Genomic DNA, 19,752 nt, shown 5'->3' with positions numbered 1-19,752 from the left:
TTTAAACGACAAGTGATAAACTAACCAATGGCTCAGCCGATGTCACCTTCATCTCTGAAATATATTAAATTTAGAAGGCCATAACCTGTTTTTTAAAGGAAGTAAATTACAAGAGGCAATTTATACAGATTAGATTCCTAAAATAAGATAGTAGTACTTTTAAAAGATTTATTATTTGATTTATGCATACAAGAACTGAGGTGTAGGCCAGAGGTGTGGTTGTGAAGAGAGGATTCACAGAGCAGGGAGCAGAACAGGCAGATCTACTGAAACCCACTGCTGAGGGGAGCAGTGGATGAGACAGGAAAGGTCTGCTGTGCCATGTGGGTCATCTCCCGGGCTGGGGAGCGAACCCTTGGCCCAGTGGCTGGCTTAACAACGATGAGACTTTAACCCCTGTGTCACCAGCGGGGCCTAACAGTACATTGTAATGAATACATGCCTTCTCATTTCCTTTTATTTGGATATAGGATATATTGTTTGCAAAGGAAAATAAATGTGCAAAGTCAAAACCAAAACAAGTATGGAAAAACATTTTATTTATAATAGATCAACATTTTTGACATGAAAGGTAGCCACTTTCAATTTCTCAAGAATGCCTAGAATCCAACAGTTTCCAGAAAGATCAATTAGCTAATTATTTCTGAAATAAATTTCTGAATAAACTTTCAAATGGCATTGCTCATGGCAATTTTTTTTATAAGATAGGACGTGTAGTGAGCTAGCTTCCCAGGAAGAGAATGTAATCCAGCTATGTTCCCAGTGTACTAACCAGTTTATACAGCAAACATGAGAATCATTTAAGTGTATCAACTGTGCTCAAACAAGAACTCTTTATCCAAAATATTCATTTTTTTTAAAAAAGGCCTCACATTAACCCCCAAACCAATCACCCCCTTCTACATCTATCACCGTTCTCTTCCTACTTCAAGCTGCATTAGTGTAAAGACAACTGTCAAATTCCACTGGAACTGCACCTGGACTCAGGACCCCATGTCATATGTATCGGACACAAGAACAGTCTTTAAGCGACAAGTGATAAACTAACCAATGGCTCAGCCGATGTCACCTTCAGCTTAGAGGGTAAAAAGCGGTCCCTAGATGTTCTTAACTTTTTGGTACTTCTCTCTAACTCAAGGAATGACAAGGTAATCTCTAAAATCAAAATCATTAGAAAATTCCTCACATAAATTATTTGATGTCAATAAGGGTGAAATTTCAGGTTCAAACCGTATTTTATTCTGTATTACAACGTGGGCAAAACGTTTTGGAATTATGAGCTCTTCTTACACTCATTTTTGAGTATTTTAATTCTACTACATGCCAGCTTGTTAAATTCACTCCCCATGCTAATGTGCCATCTTTCCTCAGGTAAATCCATTATATACATGGAAGTGCTGGGGAGATTGAAATAGCACTTAAAGAATATTCATGACAGCTCTGAAATGTCAAAAGTTTCACTACTATCTACTTACTGTAGGGTTTGTATTCAAATTCACCACAGCATCGTCAATACTGTGTGAATGGAATGCACGCAGTTCCTACAGACACGAACTGAAGTCCAAAAGGCACAGAGTAATGCTGGTGGCTCTTTCTAGTCAGTTAAGAAACAATAAAAAGTCTGCATTATTTGTCATAATTTAAATACTTAAGTAATCTCCACTTTTATTACTTTATAACAATGACTTCAAATTTACATTATTTTAAGTACCATTGTAATAGCTTAGTGTATAATACAGATAGTTGCTGTATCCCATCCAAAAATTAAAAAAAAAAAAAAAAACCACAACTCATCACTATATATATATGTATATATATAAAATTATTCTGAAAGACAAGAACATAGAAGAGGGACTTGATACAGACTATCAACTCAGTTTCTTATCACCACAGTTAAAACTCCAAAATAAACAGATATACAGCAATAATCAAAAGCAGTGCAAATATCTTTGGAGGTTAGGAGAAAATCATAATGCAAAAACATACAACAAAGAAATAAAAAAGTACTTCAAGTACAAGGAGCCAGTCTGCTTGAGGTCCATCTTAGTGTCTGTGGGGGCATGGTCCTGCTTTCACTTCTTTCTCTGAAACACGTTGGCCAGCATGGCACCTGACGTTGTCAACTGGCCCATTTTGTTCAAAAACTTGGTCTTTGTATCTTCACTCACTAAGCTTGCAGCGATCGACATTGAGCTAGGAAAGAAGTTTTGAAATGCACGTCACGCAACTGAAATAGCCGTTTTTCCACTTTGGTAGTGGCATCATGCTAATAAATACATTCTGAACCAGTACCACAAAAGAGAAGCTGGTATTTATGCGCAGCTTTTGGGTACCATACTAAGCTGGGGGTTTTCACACTTGTGCTTTCCATTAGGAGAACAGGACAGTGGAGTGATAAGCAAGCCTGGGCCAAGCCTGAATCGTGGCTCCGTCACTTACCAGCTGTGCAACCTCTAGCCAGTCATTTACTGTCTCATCTGTAAGTGGAGATGACTTTATCACTCCATCTCATAGGGCTAGGGAGGACTAAGCAAGTAAAAAGGGCTTATCAGCAGTACTGGGTTCACAGCCAGCTCCAAGTGTGAGCAGTTGCTCTTATCAGCATCACTTCATCTATGAAATTTGTCTTAACTGCTCTGCTGATAACCCCCAAGCCTTTCCGCATTCTTTTACATGGGGAGAGGGCAAGTTCTAATTGCCAGTTGGATAAGCCTTAATCAACAGCGTCACATCCATTTCTTCTTGGATTTTTTTTGAGCAAACTCCTGTGTAGGGAGTAAGCAAAATGACCACCACAGGTTGCTGCTTTCTCAGACTGCTGAAAAGGGTGCTGATATACCCCCCCCACACACACACACCCACCTCAGGGATCCAACAATTGTGCCTTCAAGTCTCAGGGACCCAGCTGAGTGACACTACAGCTCTGGCTGAGATGCCTCGGCTAATTCTATCTCAGCTTCCTCCCTCACTTGTGGAATGCATGTTTTAATCACCAATGCCAAATATCGTGGGGACAAAGAAACAGAAAAGGTTAGACCACGACAGATGTCTGCCGAACACCGCGGGACGCGTGCAAGGCCACCAAGCACTTCTGCTTCTGCGTCGCCCCACCAGGGTGCACTGCGGATTCCCCCGGTCCACCCCTGACCGCGGGGATCTAACTTGAGCATCTTCTTCCAACTGTTGCTCAGCCAGGGCACCAGCCTGGTCTCCTCTTCCTGGGTCTGACTATTCCTCTCCTGCTGCTTTTTCCTCTTCCCTAAAAAACCTTTCGCAAGTTTCAGGATTTGGTTTTCAGTTCTTCAACTACCAGACTTACTCTCAAAGTTTCAAGTTTCATCACCAGAAGGATGATCTAAAGTATCTGATGAATCACACCTTCTCCTGAAGGCCAGTCCCATGCTGCTACTGTATGCTATAGCTAACCCAGTGCTCTTGAGCTTCCAACACTCAGACTTTAGAAATAACTCCCAACTTTCATTCTTTATCAGCAGTTCTAGTTTCCTTTCTTGACAACAGTGACTACAATGGACCTTTCTCTTTCTATTTCAAAACAACCATTAAATTCTGTGACTTTCTGAAATTTCTTCTCTCTTGCTGTTTATTTTAATTTTCATTGCCAATACTTTATAACTGAATTATCTCAACAATCTTAGAGCTGGTCTCCATGCATTTCCAGAGTAACTTCTGTAATAATCATGTCTCTATTACGTGCCTTCTCAAAAATCTTGAGCCATCACTCACTACCCATGAGATAAAATGTGCTTGGCATTCAAGAAACAGCAATTGTGTGTGTGTGTTTGTGCGTACCAACCATCACTGCTCAACTTCTAAACCCCCTGAAAGTAAGGTTTGCCCAATCGAATTGTTGAAGTCATTTTCAACTTAACCTATCCCTTTCTAGAGTGTCTGGCCATCTTTCAATTCCCAGTTCAAGAATGCTTTTCCATAACACTGAGTTTACATTTTATTTTTCTGCAGAAAATGAGAGTAAGTCAAAAGATTAAGTGTAATAATTTGCATGCAGAAAAACAGGATATATGAGATAGTATCAAGTTCTAATGATATTCTAGAGGGCCATAATAATGTTAAGAAGTCTGGGATGATTCACCTGGAGAAGCTTTAGGAGACCTAAGCAATGATAGACCTAATGTAACCTGTGAAAAATTAGGTATGTAATATAGACCTGCAGAGCATTATATTTCTCTGTTGCCATACTGGTACATATCATCACTTCCTGGGAAACTTTTTACAAGTGCAGGTGCCTTAGTCTAACCAACCCCAGTTATTCTCTTTCTATGTGGGGTACAAAGAGCAAATAACTATTTGACAAGGCTTTCACATAAAGAAACATTGCATTGTAACACTTTTTCCTAAAGAGACAGTTTATATATTTTGATCAGTTTTACAAAAGGCTCTATAACGCTCTGCTCCTTCCAATGATGAGAACCTATTTTAGGGAGATATTTTTAGGAAGGAAGAGCTTAACAGGATATGAGAGAAATTTTTTAAAAAACTAGAGCTATTAAAAATGAAATGGGCAGCTGAGTAGCATCTTTTACTGCAAGTTTTCAAGGAAATCTCAGCTCTTTCGTTTACAGCTCCTACTGCCAGTTGTCATTTAGTGTTGTTTCTGAATCGCAGAACCTCTTACATCTGGCCTAACTCCTTGTAAACTATTTCTGTCCCAGAATATTTTCTCTTTCCACACCATTCCAGCTTGCAAATTAATGTCAAAAAGACAGTATGTACAATGAATTAAATGACATCAACTATGTTTAAATACACAGATTTATAATGATTCCTAAAAAAACAAAAACCAAAAGTACCTAATTGGTCACCATTAGAGGATGTCATTTTTTCTGAAAAACGGTAAGTTAAGAACATTTATCTTGCCCTTACTACAAACACTATTTCACTGGGTAACAACAGTACATAAAGGGGAATGTTTCTTTACTTAAGTATTGTAGCTCACAAATGGAGAAGGAAAGTTAAAATTAGAGTGATACATTTTTAAACAACTAAGGAATTAGTAGATTTAAGTACTGGTCATTAACAGAAGTTGACATTCCCCCCCTGCACGCCGCCCCCCAACCCCAAAAAGAGCAGATGTCATCTGCCTCATAATGACATAGCTCTCCCATAAAGCAAACTTGCCAGAGACATGCCCTGAATAGATTTGATCTCTTGATCAAGAATCAAGTACCAATGTATGGGAAATACAAAGAAGCATGGCAGACGACACAGGAAAATGCAAAAAAGAAAATCTGGCGGTGAGAATCTCTGTAGGGCAAATGTCTCAGTCTCTTCAACAAGACAACTGTCTGGGGAAAAAAAGAGAAAAAGAGCCGAGGTCTGAAAAGAGACTTGAGAGACCTATCGACCACTTTCAGTACAGGGGAATTTGGATCCTGACTCAAAGAAACACATTATCAGGCAAAAACCCAGCAAAGCACTAATGACATTCATGAAACAATAGAAATTTGAATATAGGCCAGATAACTGATGGTATTAGGGAGGATATTATCTTTTGGAGATACATACCAGAATATGGGTATGCACAGACTTGCTGACTATGAACTGAAAATTGTTGAAACTAAGTGACAAGTGTACGCCACGTGGCAATTCACTATGCTATCTCTTTTGTATTTATTTGAATTTCTCTAAAATAAAAGATTAAAAAAACCAATCACAATAGAGATTTGAATAACACAGGAAAAATGATTATGAAAAACAAAGTTTTTTTTTTTTTTAAAGGAAGGTCATGTAACTGAAGCAATCTTGGGAAGTGAAAAGAACATTTTTCTCTTTAAATTCCTGAATGCTAATTCATGAAATTCCTTTTAGCATGTATCTTCCATACTTTTTCTTATTTTTTTTCCACAAAATTTATCACGTTTTAAACAAATAATGTCCCAATATACTCGTAACATTCATGGACAAATAAATGTTTGGTGCATATTTCATGGATTTTATGTTCCGAATAGAAATCTATCCAAGAGCTTTTACTGTTTTGCATTTCAGGGGTTAAAGGGCGCGGAGCTCCTGCAGCTAATATAAGCAAGGGCCCTGCTACAGAGTAAGACAGACACAGCGTAGGTGCGTGTGTGTACTGGGGTGGAGGGCGGGGTGTGCAGGACTTGGGGTGTGGCTATGGACCTAACTTGGCAGGTTGAAACATTATTCCTGGTAGTAACCTTTACAAAGGAGACACCTTTGCACTTTTCTGCCCAACAGTTCACTGAAGATGAACTGCTTAGGGTTACTTCTGCAAGAGTTACGAGCACACAGTCAATGACTTCCTTTCCTGAAGGCCAAACTTTACTCTCAGGCACCTGCTTGTATTCTCATCCCACTGAGTCTCTGAATTCCAATTAGTTTGGTTGGAAGCATGTGACTAGAACATTCAGAACATTTACAATCCTTTATACAATGAATGAAATTATATCTTACAAGTCTTGCCACAAACTTCTAAGAAATGATTTTAGCCAGTGATCCCAAAATCCAACTACATCTGAGAATCTTTTGGAAGCTCGTACACAGGCAGATCCCAAAGCTGAATCAGAGCACTGAGACACCACAGCATGGGGCAGGGATCTACAATTTAAATTCGCCCCATAATTCTGAGACATATGGTTTATAGATGAGCATTTGAAAGCCCTTAATTTACATCATTTCCTTGTCTTTCAGATAAATGACTACAAAATAAAATACCATGTGTATTGACAGAAAATGCAGATAGAGAAATTAAGGTCAACATGAATTAATATCTTACGAAAAGAATTAATATCTTACCCTTGAGGCTCTTGGACAGTCTTGTTCTCTACTTTTTGTTCACATTCTTTTATCATGGAACTTAAAATAACCTGATTAAAAAAAAGCCTTAGTGAAATATAGTTTACATTGTGCAATGCTATGGCTTCATCGAAAGTTTTAAACTTTCCTCTTCTCCCATAGCTTCTTCCTCCACCATCTAATTTTAAAGTTTATATATATCTATACATTAGACCTGTACATATACCATGGGGAACAGATATATTTTTCCAGGAAAGAAGTTAGGAGATATAAAACAAGAATCAAATGTAAAGTGAACAGAGGAAGTAAAGATGAAGATAAAAATCAATGAATCAGAAAACAGTTAAATATTTAGTCCTGGAAAAGATTTTAATAAAATTAAACATCCCTATCAAAATACATAAGTTTAAAATACAAGTTATATTATTTCTATACAGCACAAAGAAGGGGTAAAAATTAAATAACCCTAAAAATAAAAAAGACAGCAGTGTAACACTCAGATAAAAGGTGTCACACATTATGGAGATACAAGACATCTAAATAAATGGAGGATGTAGCACGCAATCTAAGTTATGATAATGCTTCCCCAAATAAATTTACAGGAACAATTTCATCTTAATCAGCATATGAATAAACCTTTTCTTGGACCTTGATAAAACAATACTAAAAATTACATGAAAAAGCTAAGGGACACGAGTGGTTCTAAAAAATGGGAGTGCTGGACTTGACCATACTAGATTTCAGGACAGCTGTCATGAAGACAGAGTGTCACTGTGACAGTATTTGACGAAGAGACAAGTAGAGAATGTTCCCTAGCAACGGACATCTATACACACGGAAACTCCATGTATGGCAGAGACGGTGTAGCCATTCGTACAGACAACACGAACTGTTCAATAAACAGTAACAGGACAACTGGTTATCCACTAGGACAAAGTGTCATTGTAGCACTCCCTCACATCTTGCATAAAATCAATTCTAGAAGGATAAAAAACTTTACTGAACATTTTAGAAGAATGTGTAAGAAATATTCTGGGAAGTGATCAATCTATTTTGCTGCCAAAAATTTAGAACTTTAATATTCAAAGATGCCAAAGATATGAAAAGACTTACCACCTATTAGAAAAAGATATTCATACAACACAAAATTGACAAGATATTAGTATTTCAGATGCATAACAAACTTCTAAGAGGTCAGAGAAGAATCCAAATGAGAGACTAAAATCCTTAACAGCCTTAGATTGAAGAACATAACTAGTCAATAACAAAGGATGTTCAAGTTCAGTAAGAAACAGGAAAATGCAAATGAAAAATTGTAGTGATATATCCTTTTATATTCACCAAATTAAAAAGTCTAAGGACACCATGCTGACAAGGATATGGATAAAAAGGGCACAGTCCTCTCGGGTCTGAAGTGTGTTCTCACTGTGGTCACCAGGATTGTGGAGAGAGCAGTCCACGGGGTGAAGGCAAGGTTTGTGCCTGGGATGTGCCAACACAGTGTGGAAGTTCCGAGAGTGAGCGGAGACTCCCAGAAGGAAAAGATACAGGGGAGGAATAAAAGTTGTTGTTTTCAGGCAGATCGACTGGGTACACTGCTGAGGGAAGCAGCAGGCGGGTCAGGAGCCGTCTGCCACCCCATGTGGATCACCTGGGGCAGGGATTGAACTTCACTGAAGTGGCTGCAACTGCAGCCAGCTTGCAGTGCTATGTCCCAACTCATTGTGCCACCAGGGAAGACCCTGTATTGGTCATTTTTAAGCACTCAAGTTCATTCAGACTTATAAACTTGTTTCCATTCACAAATTATTCATTTATATCTATATCTATATATATAAAGTTGTTGTTTTCGTTCCATTTAAGTTCCATGGAAGAGTTAAACACAATAATAGGTCAACAAAAAGCTGGTAGCAAAACAGGTTAGTCATATAAAATAGGAAATAAGTGGTAAGTAGGACTTTGGAGGAAACAGGAAGACAAACAGAACAAATTGTGAGGAAGAGAAGAAAGTAGGAACTTTGTTTCTAAGAGAGTTGATGGTCAGAGATAATACTGTATATAGCATTTTACAGATTAAAAAAATACTCATGCACATCATCTTACTAAATTCTAATTACATCTAGTGGAGGAAAGCATGTCATTGCTATTCCGGGTAGCAGCGGAGATATTCGGACACACGAATACACACTGACAATCGCAATGGCCTGGCATCCCAGCAGCTCACCTCATGTTCTGGAGAAAGATGTTCCATGTCAGTCCGTAAACATCTGAGACCAGGTAAAAAGTGGTTAACCATTAAATCCTCTGAAATGACTGGATGCAAAATAGTTAAGGAAATTAAAACCAAAACGTCAACTATCAATATATATCCAACAGAATAATAGGAAGCTATAAAAGAAGAGTTCTCTTAAATGCTGTGTATGGCTTCTGATTGCGTGGAACAAACAGGCTTCCTTCACCTGGATTCTCATTTGTTGAATCCGACACTTGTCAAGAGACAGATGTGTTTATTCCTACAAATCTCTTTTCAGTGGTATTCATTGTTGTAATATCATATAATGTAATCACATATTCTGTAAACACGAAATAATGAGTGTGAACATTAATAAATGTAATTTAATTAGATGTTTAAATGGAGCGTGGCATATGAAAAACAATGTTTTCATGACAACTAATTTGAAAGTTTTAGAAAAAACTGATAAAGGCCAACTGCGGAAAGTATGCTTTTCTTTAAAGAAACTTAAATTGAAAATGAGACAATTGTATTATAGATGCAGTGTACCCTAGAAAGTTGATGTTTAACGCTAAATCAATTAATCACAAAAGAAATGCCTTGTAATTAAAAGACTGGTAAAAGAAAATATTTATGCATTTTTAAAATAAGTTACCTTAGATAGATACCTTTTTCCTGGTTTCTTGCTTTAACCTTTCCATCAAACTGGCCTACTATTTGTCCTAATAGAAGGGGTAAGAGCTTTTATTATAACAAGTTTAGTATCACTTATATTTTCTGGTTGTCTCTGAGTATTAGTTGATCACCTTGACAATCAATGTAATCAGGAAAGCAGATGAATTTCTCAAGAAAACAATTCACCTTGTTTATTCATGTTATTTCCGATATATTCTTCCCTTATTGTTGTTATTATATGGCATTACATTGCTAGTAAGTGAGTTTCTCTTGTAAAGAAGACTTAATTAGTTTTGGGACAAAATTATAATGAATTTCACTGAGTAAAAAAATAACCTTAATTATTTTAAAAAATAATAATAATATTGCCTGTGATATTGCCCTGCAAATATAATTATAAGTAAAAAATTGTCTACTAGGTTCCTATTATAAATGACATAAATATGGCAGTTATTAAAAATACAGGTATCCTCTGGTTGAACCAAATCCTCACAGGCTGAGAGGACCACCACCTGATGGTTAGGTACTCTTGTTTTCTAGATATGGGGGAGAACTCCAAGATACAACTGTGAGATTTCACCAGTTGAGTCTGACCTTGAAATATATAGGCATGTATTGAGAAACTGATACCATTTTCTGGAAGTAAGAAGAGTCACCCTCCTCTTTTTCTATTCACTGTTTGAGCCTAACTCTTGCAAAGTGAATCACTTACTCTTTCTGAAGGGTTGGAAACTTAGAGGTGATCTAGTCCTACCTGATATGATGAGTCATCTCTGTGATGACAGCCACACGCTTCTAACAGTATCAGAACATTCATGATTTCATTAAGAGAAAAGTTTTTAAAATAATTTCAGAATCACCTTTTCATTCCCAAACCATCTTTCCTCCAGGTTAAGTACTTCTAATGAGGAATCGTCTTGTGTTCTAGCAGAACAGCTTAGAACGCAGCAGAACAGCAAACAGATTTGGATAACCTGATTTTACCATTGGCTACATCACCCTACTGATAAGCTCTCCCTGATGTAGAACCTTCACTTCCAGGACCTGAAAAGTGTCTATGAAGATGGTTCTTTCCCTTAACTGTATTTATGTAGACTTTTTATTACATTTTTTTCTAGTAATATCCTATGTCTGTCTGAACACACAATAGTATCGAATGTTTCTTTTATACAGACTTTTATGTGCTTTATAAATAACTGCCTTGCCCAATTAAACATTTTGGTTTTACAGAAATTACAAAATGTTTGATCTTTTGATTTTCCGGAGGCATAGTCCTTTAGAAACTCTTTGTTATATAAGATTATATAAGAGCTTTCACGTAAGTTTTATAACAACATTTTCACAAAATTTAGGGGACAGGTAAAAACATACCAATATTTTCTTTCTTTGAAATGCAAGCTCTGACATGCCCTTAGTACTTTCTTGTAAAGGTCTTGTCACTTCTCCTTTACTAAAGAGTTCTTCCCTGCTAATTCAGAATGTCACTTCCTCTTTTTTGCTTCCTCTATTTTCTCTTAGTTTTAAATGCCAACAAGATAAATCAGGAATGATACTAAGTTCTGCTTTTAGAGGAATTAAACTTACAGAAGATATACAAATAGTTGAATCACAAAATTATCAACATCTCTGCCCACTTTATAATCTTTATTATAAAAAACATAGATTATATCACCCACATAAATAGTAATTTTTAATAGAGTCCCAAAATAAAATGTTTAGTCATGTATCCAACTTCAAGGCTTAACATTTCCAAGAACACAAGTGTCTCCTTAGCAGACAGCTTTATGTTTTTACTTTCTCTATTTGATTATTCGGAAAAAAAAAAAAAACAACCTTCCCAGTGGCACAGAGCATAAAGTCAGCACGACGAAGCAATCAGCAGCCACCATTGCGTGAGTTCAGCCCCAGGCCCGGGAGCTGACCCACGTGGCAGAGCAGATCTCTTGTGTCTTCCCACAGCTAAGCACTTCAGTAAGACCCACCCGCTCTGCTCCCTACTCTGTCTCTGGTGAGTCCTGTCCACCCCCGACCCATGCACTTTTGGCCTAGACCCCAGTTCTTGTATGAATTAATAAAATAATCTTTAAAATACCTCCCATTGCTATATTCCAGTCAAGACTCCAGTGCCAATAAGTGTTGTTTTGGAACATTCTCATTTTATCTAAAATTTCCTGTTTACTTTGTTATTACTTCAACCTGGCATATAACAATGTGGAAATACTAACACTATAAAGGATAATCCTGAAATCTCTGTCCTCTGTTTTCTCATAGGGCTCACTCGAAACCTGTCTCTACTGTCATTTTTTTCTGTCATGATCACAAACCTCTGGTTATTCTGCCTAGCATGTACTTTTATAGCTCTTTTTAAGGAGTCTATTTAAGTCTTTTACTCCTTTATCAGTCTTTTGTTTCCCTTTTCTTGAACTTGCCTGCCTGTTAATGAAAGAGGCTGGACGGTGGAGTTCACACTGCTCATCTATACTTCTTCCTTAGTTTTATTTCATGACTATAGTAAAGAGAACACCTAAACAGCACAGCTAAAGTTCATTGCTCTAGGCACAGTTTCACTTTGAACTATGAAAGAACTGAAGCCACTAACATCTTTAAGCTTTAGTTAATCACCTATAAAATGCAGTGGCCAATCTGGAGTAGATGGGATGGTCTCTCATTTTCCTAGAGATGATTAGCCATACGGTTGTATACATTGTCATGGAGTGATGTCTACCTGAGAGATATTCCTAGTATCCCACTGGATATAGATGGCTAAAGATTTATATAAAAACCCAAACTCTAATATTTTGGATTATCAATAGTCTCAGCTATAATTCATGTTATAATTTTAGCTTTCAGCTATAATTATAGCCCTCTGCTATAATTCTTGTTATAGAGTTATAGAGTGAGCTAACTCAGATCAGCACTTAGTCAATGTTTTCAAAACTATAAAAGCACAGGACTTAAAATTATCTTTTCAAATTATGAAATGATTAGAATAAGAATGGGGGAAATCAAATCCAATTTTGGATTTCCTACAATTCTTGTATAAGTTGAAGGGAAGGAATTCTGCTCAGAATCAAGCTTCACTGTAAAAGTGGTTATCTATAAATGCAGATATACAACAAAGCATCAAGGATACAACAACAGGAAAGTGCACTGTAGGCTTCAAAAAGATGGGTAGCAATATCCAGTCTCTTAGAATCCACAATTTGTAAGTTGTTCACCAAGGCTAGCTTATGCAAATGTGGTATGACAACTGAAAAAAGAAAAACAAAGTGCTACATTTTTATCTAAAACATGCACATCCACAATACTTACAATACTCACTCATTTAAAAAATCTATCACTTTTATTTATAACATATACAAGTCATTTGGCCTTATTGTATTCGATTTCCCAATCTCAAAAATGAAAACCAAATAAACAAATGTAAAAAAATTACTTTTCACAAACATGTTTCTTTATGAAAATCAGATCTAAGTATTGCTGTTCAACAATGTGGTGTACCTACAACAAATTGCCTCTCCTTCATAAAAGTAGGGTTAGCTTTATTTGTCAAATTCTTAGCAAGGACAAATGTCAAAAATCACATGGGGCTGAGTTTTCAAGTCACTCAACAGAATGAATGTTCTATCTTGAAGACCAATGTAAAATTTCAAAAATGTAGACAAACAAGTATTAAAATAAAAACAACAGCTCAAGAAATAGTAACCAATTAATTTAGCAGTATGGTGCACCCCTTTGGCCCAAATATTATGTTTTCTAAATACCATTTCCCATTAAAACAAGGGTTCACTGGTGAAATGGCTCCAGGGCCAGTGATGATCAACGTTTTATCACTGGCAACTTTCTAGTCTCTTCTTGGTTGGGGAACCCAAACACAATTCATAAGCAAATACTGCTGATGAATGGTGGTGACCTCTCTCATGTTCACATTGAGTTTGTGCATGTCAAAGTCACAATCCCCTCCCACAAAAATGCGTACTTCCTCAATTCACTGACGCATTACTATCATCACAACTTTTATCCTTACTATAATAAATGGTAAAAAAAAAATCCACAAAACTTTGAGTAACAATGGCCATTTGTAGGGGACTTTTTGACTTATCAAAATCAATATTCTTAGAGTTGTCGAAAAAAATAGGAGACAAAAGTTCAAGTACTCATTGATTTCCTGACAAAGAAACTGAACTCCAATTTGCTAATTGGCATGCACAAGGCTGGCTTCAACAAAATGGTGACTCCAAATTGGCCTTTCAGAGATACTCTAAATTCATTTCTGCTCAAATCGTTTGAAATGTTATCTTCTGAATCTACTCTCGCATAGCCTCTTTACTTCTACTTCTTCTCTGGTCTCCTATATAAATATTTCTCTCTCAGAAAGTAAACAAAATTGCTTACTAGAAAACAAATCTATAGAAGTTAATTTAAACTCTGGGCTAATGTCAGATAAAGGCTACCATTAAGGATCTTCTTAAATCTCAGAAGATAAGAACTCACTGCAGAATTCAAGATTAAATATTTCTTAATCAGTAGCTTCTCAAATGGAGAGAAATAGTTAACACTAGGAGGACAGCAGAGACTAGGAGGTCTGCGAGTCACCTAGACAGGCACAACTGTAAATGGATTTTTTGGGGGCAAAGAAAATAGCAAATATTAAACATAAGGCTACTTTTCTTAAGGACATATTGGGTAAAGGTTCAAAACTGAAAATAAAATGAAGATAAGTTAACAGGAAGCTTTATAAAATAGATGAAAGTAACTTAAAAAAATATGTTGGGGCAGAGCAATAGCCAAAATAAAGGTAATCTTGTCGTCTCTTTTTGTAAATGGACTCAAATATGAAACAAGGAAGTTTATCTGAAATGCAAAATGCGATTTTACTACGATGTGAATGAAGCCTTCAGTGTAAGATCTAACATATTAAAGAGCCCTGTAAAGTGAAAAGGTGAAAACAAAAAATGCCTGGTGACCCAGGTAAGACAAATGAGCCTTGCGAAGGAAGTGAAGACCAAAAGTTCCTGTGGTAACTCAGAACTGTGATGGAAGAAAGGCTACTGAAGAACCAATGTTTTATAGTAGCTAAGAAACGAAGGAATAAATCCAAGACGCCACTCTCAGGGAGACTCTCTCCCAGCCATGCTCTGTTTCCTCTAAGCTCCCAAAGGGAAGTGCCTAAAATACAGAGAGATGACAATGTGGCATTCTTTTTGATATGGGAACTCAACCATTAATCTAATTAACGTGGGATATGACATACCACAGGGTAAAGTTTTCGAGCAAAAGGGAAGTCAAATAAATGAATAGTAGCTAGAAGAGAGAGGAAACAAACAAACAAAAAATGAACAACCAAAACGTTCCTATTCCTGAACCCAGGAGCCAAGGCTTATTTTTCTTGCCTCAGAATAAAATAAGCTTAACAGAATTGGCCAAAGTATCTCAGAGGATTACCTATAAATAAGGAGTTAAAATATGTGGGACTATTTCAATGATCAAATATATTCAGGTAAATAATTGTGAAATGCTGTTTCTCCCTTTTCAAATTACAAATACTATTATCCCTACCCAATGTAAAATAATCTCATGATTGTGTTTCTGCAGGTGAGTAAGGGTTCATGCCCTCAACAAACCTCTCGGACACCATGGTTCAAATCTTGCCTTATTTTTTGTTGATGACTCTGACCTTAAAAATGCTGAGAAAATTGGCCCTCCCTGGTGGCGCAGCGGGTTAAAGAACAGCACTGAGAAGCTAAAGCCACTTCTGCATGAGTTCGATTCCCGCCTGCCCCGGAGGTGACCAGATGGTGTGGCAGACCTCTCCAGACCCACCCGCTGCTCCCCTCAGCAGGGTACTTCGTGGATCTGCCTGTTCTCCCCACTCTGTCTCTGGTGAAGCCTCTTGCCGCCTCTGCCCCTCTGGCCTGTACCCCAGTTCTGTATGCAGAAATAAATAAATCTAAAAAAAAAAAAAAATACTGAGAAAATCCCAGGCTGGATATTCAATGACTCATGTGTGGGGGAGTCCAATTGGTACTACAAACCAAATTGATCTAAGCAGTCAAATTCGTGATCCTCCTCAGAGCACGTCAAGTTGTTAAACATATACTGCTCCTCAGAGCAGTATAGCAGTGATAATAAACACGCTTCCGGAATAATAATTACTTGATGCTTTGATGCCACTAAAGAATTGTTGTCATGAAGGTTGAGGTCCACAGTATAAGAGGCAGTAACCAGAGAAAAGGTTCTGGCAGATAATCATCAAGGAGCAGCTGCATGAATTGTGAATTGATGTAAATGATGGAGCACAACAAAATGGCTAAATGGGAAAAATTATCTCAGAAAATATAACTAAAAACACAAAGCTGCCTTAAAAATAGAATTAAGTAGTAAGCTCTACTATATTAGCATAGTATTTAGCAGTCAACAGTTACTAAGAATGAAATAAAAGTAACTTCAAATTGTTCTTATGAGTTATTGTTTCTGTCTTACAGTGTTGGATCACCATCCAGTGTTAACAATACTGGCCCATCCACAGTGACCACCTAACTTGTTTCACTTTCGACTTGAGTATGTGAGAGAAGTGCAGAAAGGCTCTACTGCTTTATTTAACACATAACAAATGCTCAGAGAAGCCATATCATAATTTAGGGGGAAAAAGTAGAAAATGTAACTTACACTCATCTCGGAACCTTGGTTCTGCATTAGGCCCAACTCTACCAAATGTTTTTATGATCTCTGTATGCAAAGAATACTGGTCTTGATACTGAGGATCCTCCAGGAAAGAAGCCAACTGCATTTTCACTCTTTCCAGCAACTTAAAATTGGATATTGTACAGTCATTTTATAGAAAATTAAAAACTGAGTAGAATTGTTAGAAAGATACACATTAAATACGGTTTGCAGCACTAGTTTCAAACGATTTATAACAATATGACACCAGAAACTTGGAATTAAAGAACTATTATTTAGTGTTTTGGCTCAGAAAACATTTCACATTTTTGCTTATGTTTACTAGTTCTTCCCTTTTTTTGTTTATTAAATACAAATATTCCTTGAGAAACTTTAAGGACATTAGAAAAGAAATGACAATATTTAGGGAGAAGGAGATAAGTTTACAAAGATTTTATGTTTAGAATATAATTTGTGTCTTCCCTCAAGCCTCTTAAATTATGTCTTAAAAACACATTCAGTGTAAGTTACCCAGTTATTCACCTTCTCAAAGCAATGAGTCATTAATGACTTATATCTTACTCACATTTCCCTAAAAGATATTTCTGTTTTGGGACTTAAGAACATGTTGAAATTCAGCCAAGACTGCAAACTGTGCAGAATGATGGCTTTTAAAGCTGCTTTACCAGAGAGATAGGTAAGTGAAAAAAATGGAAGACGATTCGTTCCATAATGAAGATATTTAATTTTTGTTCTTAAAAAATCCAAAATGACAAAGGACTTCTACAAAATAACTCTTCTTTTTTGGCAAAAGGTCTATAAGAGACTCAGTACTAAGTCCACAATTTATAGGGGTTTTCATTTGTGTAAGGACATGTCCAATTTGGTTAAAAAAATGAGTCTTATACTAATTTTGAGATGTGTTTTACAGTTAGTGCCACAGATAGAACCCAACAGGCTTGAAGTTAAATCATAGTTTCAGAATCAAAACACACCCTCTGGTACAAACCAAAGAATACTTCTGGGAGGAGACCTTGGCCATCTCCTAAAGCAGACACAGCAGAAGGCTGTCACAGTGATGTGTGCTGTGATAGGAGATCAGCCAACCGAGGTCTCAGAGCTTGAGTCCAAGGGCACCCCGTAAGCAAAAGCAAACAGGTGCCGTCAGCCTTCATTTGTGAAACTGAGGCGAAAGTCTTCCAGTCTGTGCAAACAGGAAGTTGGGAATTTGCAGACACTGGTCAGAAGTTACTGACAACAGATGACCTCGGAACCAGAGCTAGTTTAAAGGATTGTTCTGAAACTGTCATACTCAGATTTAAAACAGCTGACAGTTGGCTTATACTTACGTTTCTAATTGAGAAGACTACACATGGCTTCAGAATGGGAAATTACACTTTGGCTAAACTTCCATACTCTCAGATACAGAGTTCCTGCTCTACTCCATAGCCAAGAAATACATGAAAGGCATGATGCTCCCTACCCCTGGGTCTATGTGTGGAAAGATGTTACCAACATCCAGTAGCACATAAACAAAGAGAAAATGCAATCATGTCCTACCTCTCTTTGAATAACTGTTTCCATAATGGTGCCAAAGGCTGGAATCGTGGCAATTCTGACAGAGCTGTTAGAATTCAAAAAGAAAAAAACCTGAAACTTCTTTAGAGATAAAAAACTGATGATTAAAATATATATCAAAGTAAGTATAAGGTAAGTACACTGTATTAGCCTCTAGCAATGACAAAATAAATTAAAAAAAAAAAAAAAAAAAAAAAGCAGACCAAGAAGAATGCTCAAATAGACAGACAGGATAACTTAAGGCCGCAGTCTGTGAAACTCACAATTCAGGATCACTGGACAAGGTAACAAGGGCCGGAGCAACCCGCTTGTCAACTAACGCTTCACTCATGCCTCGAAGAGTCAGCTGTCAACCAGTCAACATGCAATAAAAAATGGTTTGGTAAACTGGAGTGAGAACTGAGTTAGCTGTGACTGAGGATGGGCAGGCAGACTCACTGGCCTCTCTCGGTTTAGTCACCCACAGGAGACACTAAAACTGTTAAGCCTTTGGTTCCTGCCCCACACCTACTGATAACAATGTGTTAGTGAGATTAGCAGAGCACCCCTTCTTGGCTTGGAAGAAATAGTCCATCAGCATGTTTTAAGTTTTGGAAATGCTTCTCCAAGACTCGTATTGCAGCATTTTTCTTTTATACATGAGCTTCCAATTAGGCTTCCACTGTGAAAGTTGACTTAAAAAAAGACACATGAATAGGAACGTGCCAAAGTTTAAAATCAAGTGAGCAGAATTCACTGTCTTATTTTAAACAGATAAAGATGTTTGTCTTAAAATAAAATAGAGATAAAAGCTGATGGCTATTTCTTGACAGGCAGATTTTGAAAGGATGCCGAAGGTAAAAGGCAGGGACAACACTTACATTTCAGGGTCACTGGAGAGGGTAATGAGAGCAGGAACAACCCTCTGAGCTACCAGAGTTTCATTCACCCCCTTCACCAACAGCTGATTGGTCAGCGCAGGGGTAGTCACAGGTGATGCATGGAAAAGAGCAAACACAGAGCCACGGGAAGAGGAAAGGGACAACCGAGAGAAAGAGAGAAAACACAAGAGCAAAACCAAAATTAGAAGCTAAGCAAATATCACTACTGGAGTGCTTATAAAGGCAGAGGAAGAAAATAAAGCTAAAATAGCCTGGCGGGACGTCATCAACTCCATGGCAGTTTGTACTTTTGGTCAAAGAGACTATGTAATTTCCATGTTCAAGTAATATGCAATTTAAAAGAAAGCTTTCCTTTTTTTTTTTTCCTTTTTTTTAAAGAAGACACATATGATCCGCAAGCACAAACTGGACTGTTTTTAAACCCAACTCACATGGCCAGCAGACACCGCTACATTGCTTCTGATTGTTCTATAGCAAGTAAATTTAAAAACCACATAGAAAAACTCCCAGCCTTTTACAGTTTTCTTTTTTGACATAATGTAGCCATAATGTAGCCTATTGCAAAGTATTCCCCATGGGAATCAGATCTGGGTTCAGACTCTGGGTCTCCACTCTGCAGTGGTGTGGCCTTTTATATATTACACAATCATTTGAACACTTGTGATATTTTCTATCTAAAAATACTGCTGGTTTGCACATACTACACCTAAATATTGTGTCTGACAAAGATCAGGCACTCAAGAAATAGGGGTTTAACATTATAACTATTCCAAGGCTATACGATTTGTGACGTATTTAAAAAAATAAGTTATTTAATTGAACATTTTGGGAGCTGAATCAAATTGTAAACATTTAAAAGTATTCTTTGTTTACATTTCTACAAAAGTTCTAACACGTTTAAAAATAAAGGTAAGGAGCATACGGCTT

The 19,752-nt window shown here is 37.1% G+C and overlaps 1 protein-coding gene across 5 annotated transcripts in view; it reads right to left on the bottom strand.

Annotated features, from left to right (window-relative positions):
• Positions 1–270: 270 nt before the first annotated feature.
• Positions 271–19,752, bottom strand: part of KIAA1468 (KIAA1468 ortholog) — a 79,425-nt gene continuing 59,943 nt past the window's right edge. For 4 of the 5 annotated variants that reach the window (XM_012725923.1, XM_012725924.1, XM_012725925.1 and 1 more), the window contains 7 exons: positions 18,805–18,887; positions 17,927–17,990; positions 16,373–16,511; positions 12,837–12,953; positions 9,020–9,108; positions 6,796–6,866; positions 271–2,193 (listed from right to left, as the gene is read on the bottom strand). In XM_012725923.1, coding sequence (XP_012581377.1) covers positions 2,073–2,193; positions 6,796–6,866; positions 9,020–9,108; positions 12,837–12,953; positions 16,373–16,511; positions 17,927–17,990; positions 18,805–18,887 — 684 coding nt within the window. In that variant the 3' untranslated portion in view covers positions 271–2,072. Of the gene's footprint in view, positions 2,194–6,795; positions 6,867–9,019; positions 9,109–12,836; positions 12,954–16,372; positions 16,512–17,926; positions 17,991–18,207; positions 18,291–18,804; positions 18,888–19,752 lie in introns of all 5 variants that reach the window. The other variant, XM_004683949.2, reaches the window with a different exon arrangement.

Source organism: Condylura cristata, unplaced genomic scaffold (genome assembly GCF_000260355.1).
Source record: "Condylura cristata isolate star-nosed mole 26May11 unplaced genomic scaffold, ConCri1.0 scaffold00016, whole genome shotgun sequence".
Classification (NCBI taxonomy): domain Eukaryota; kingdom Metazoa; phylum Chordata; class Mammalia; order Eulipotyphla; family Talpidae; genus Condylura; species Condylura cristata.
The sequence above is the reverse complement of the archived record's forward strand: the minus strand, read 5'-3'. Positions and strand labels throughout refer to the sequence as shown.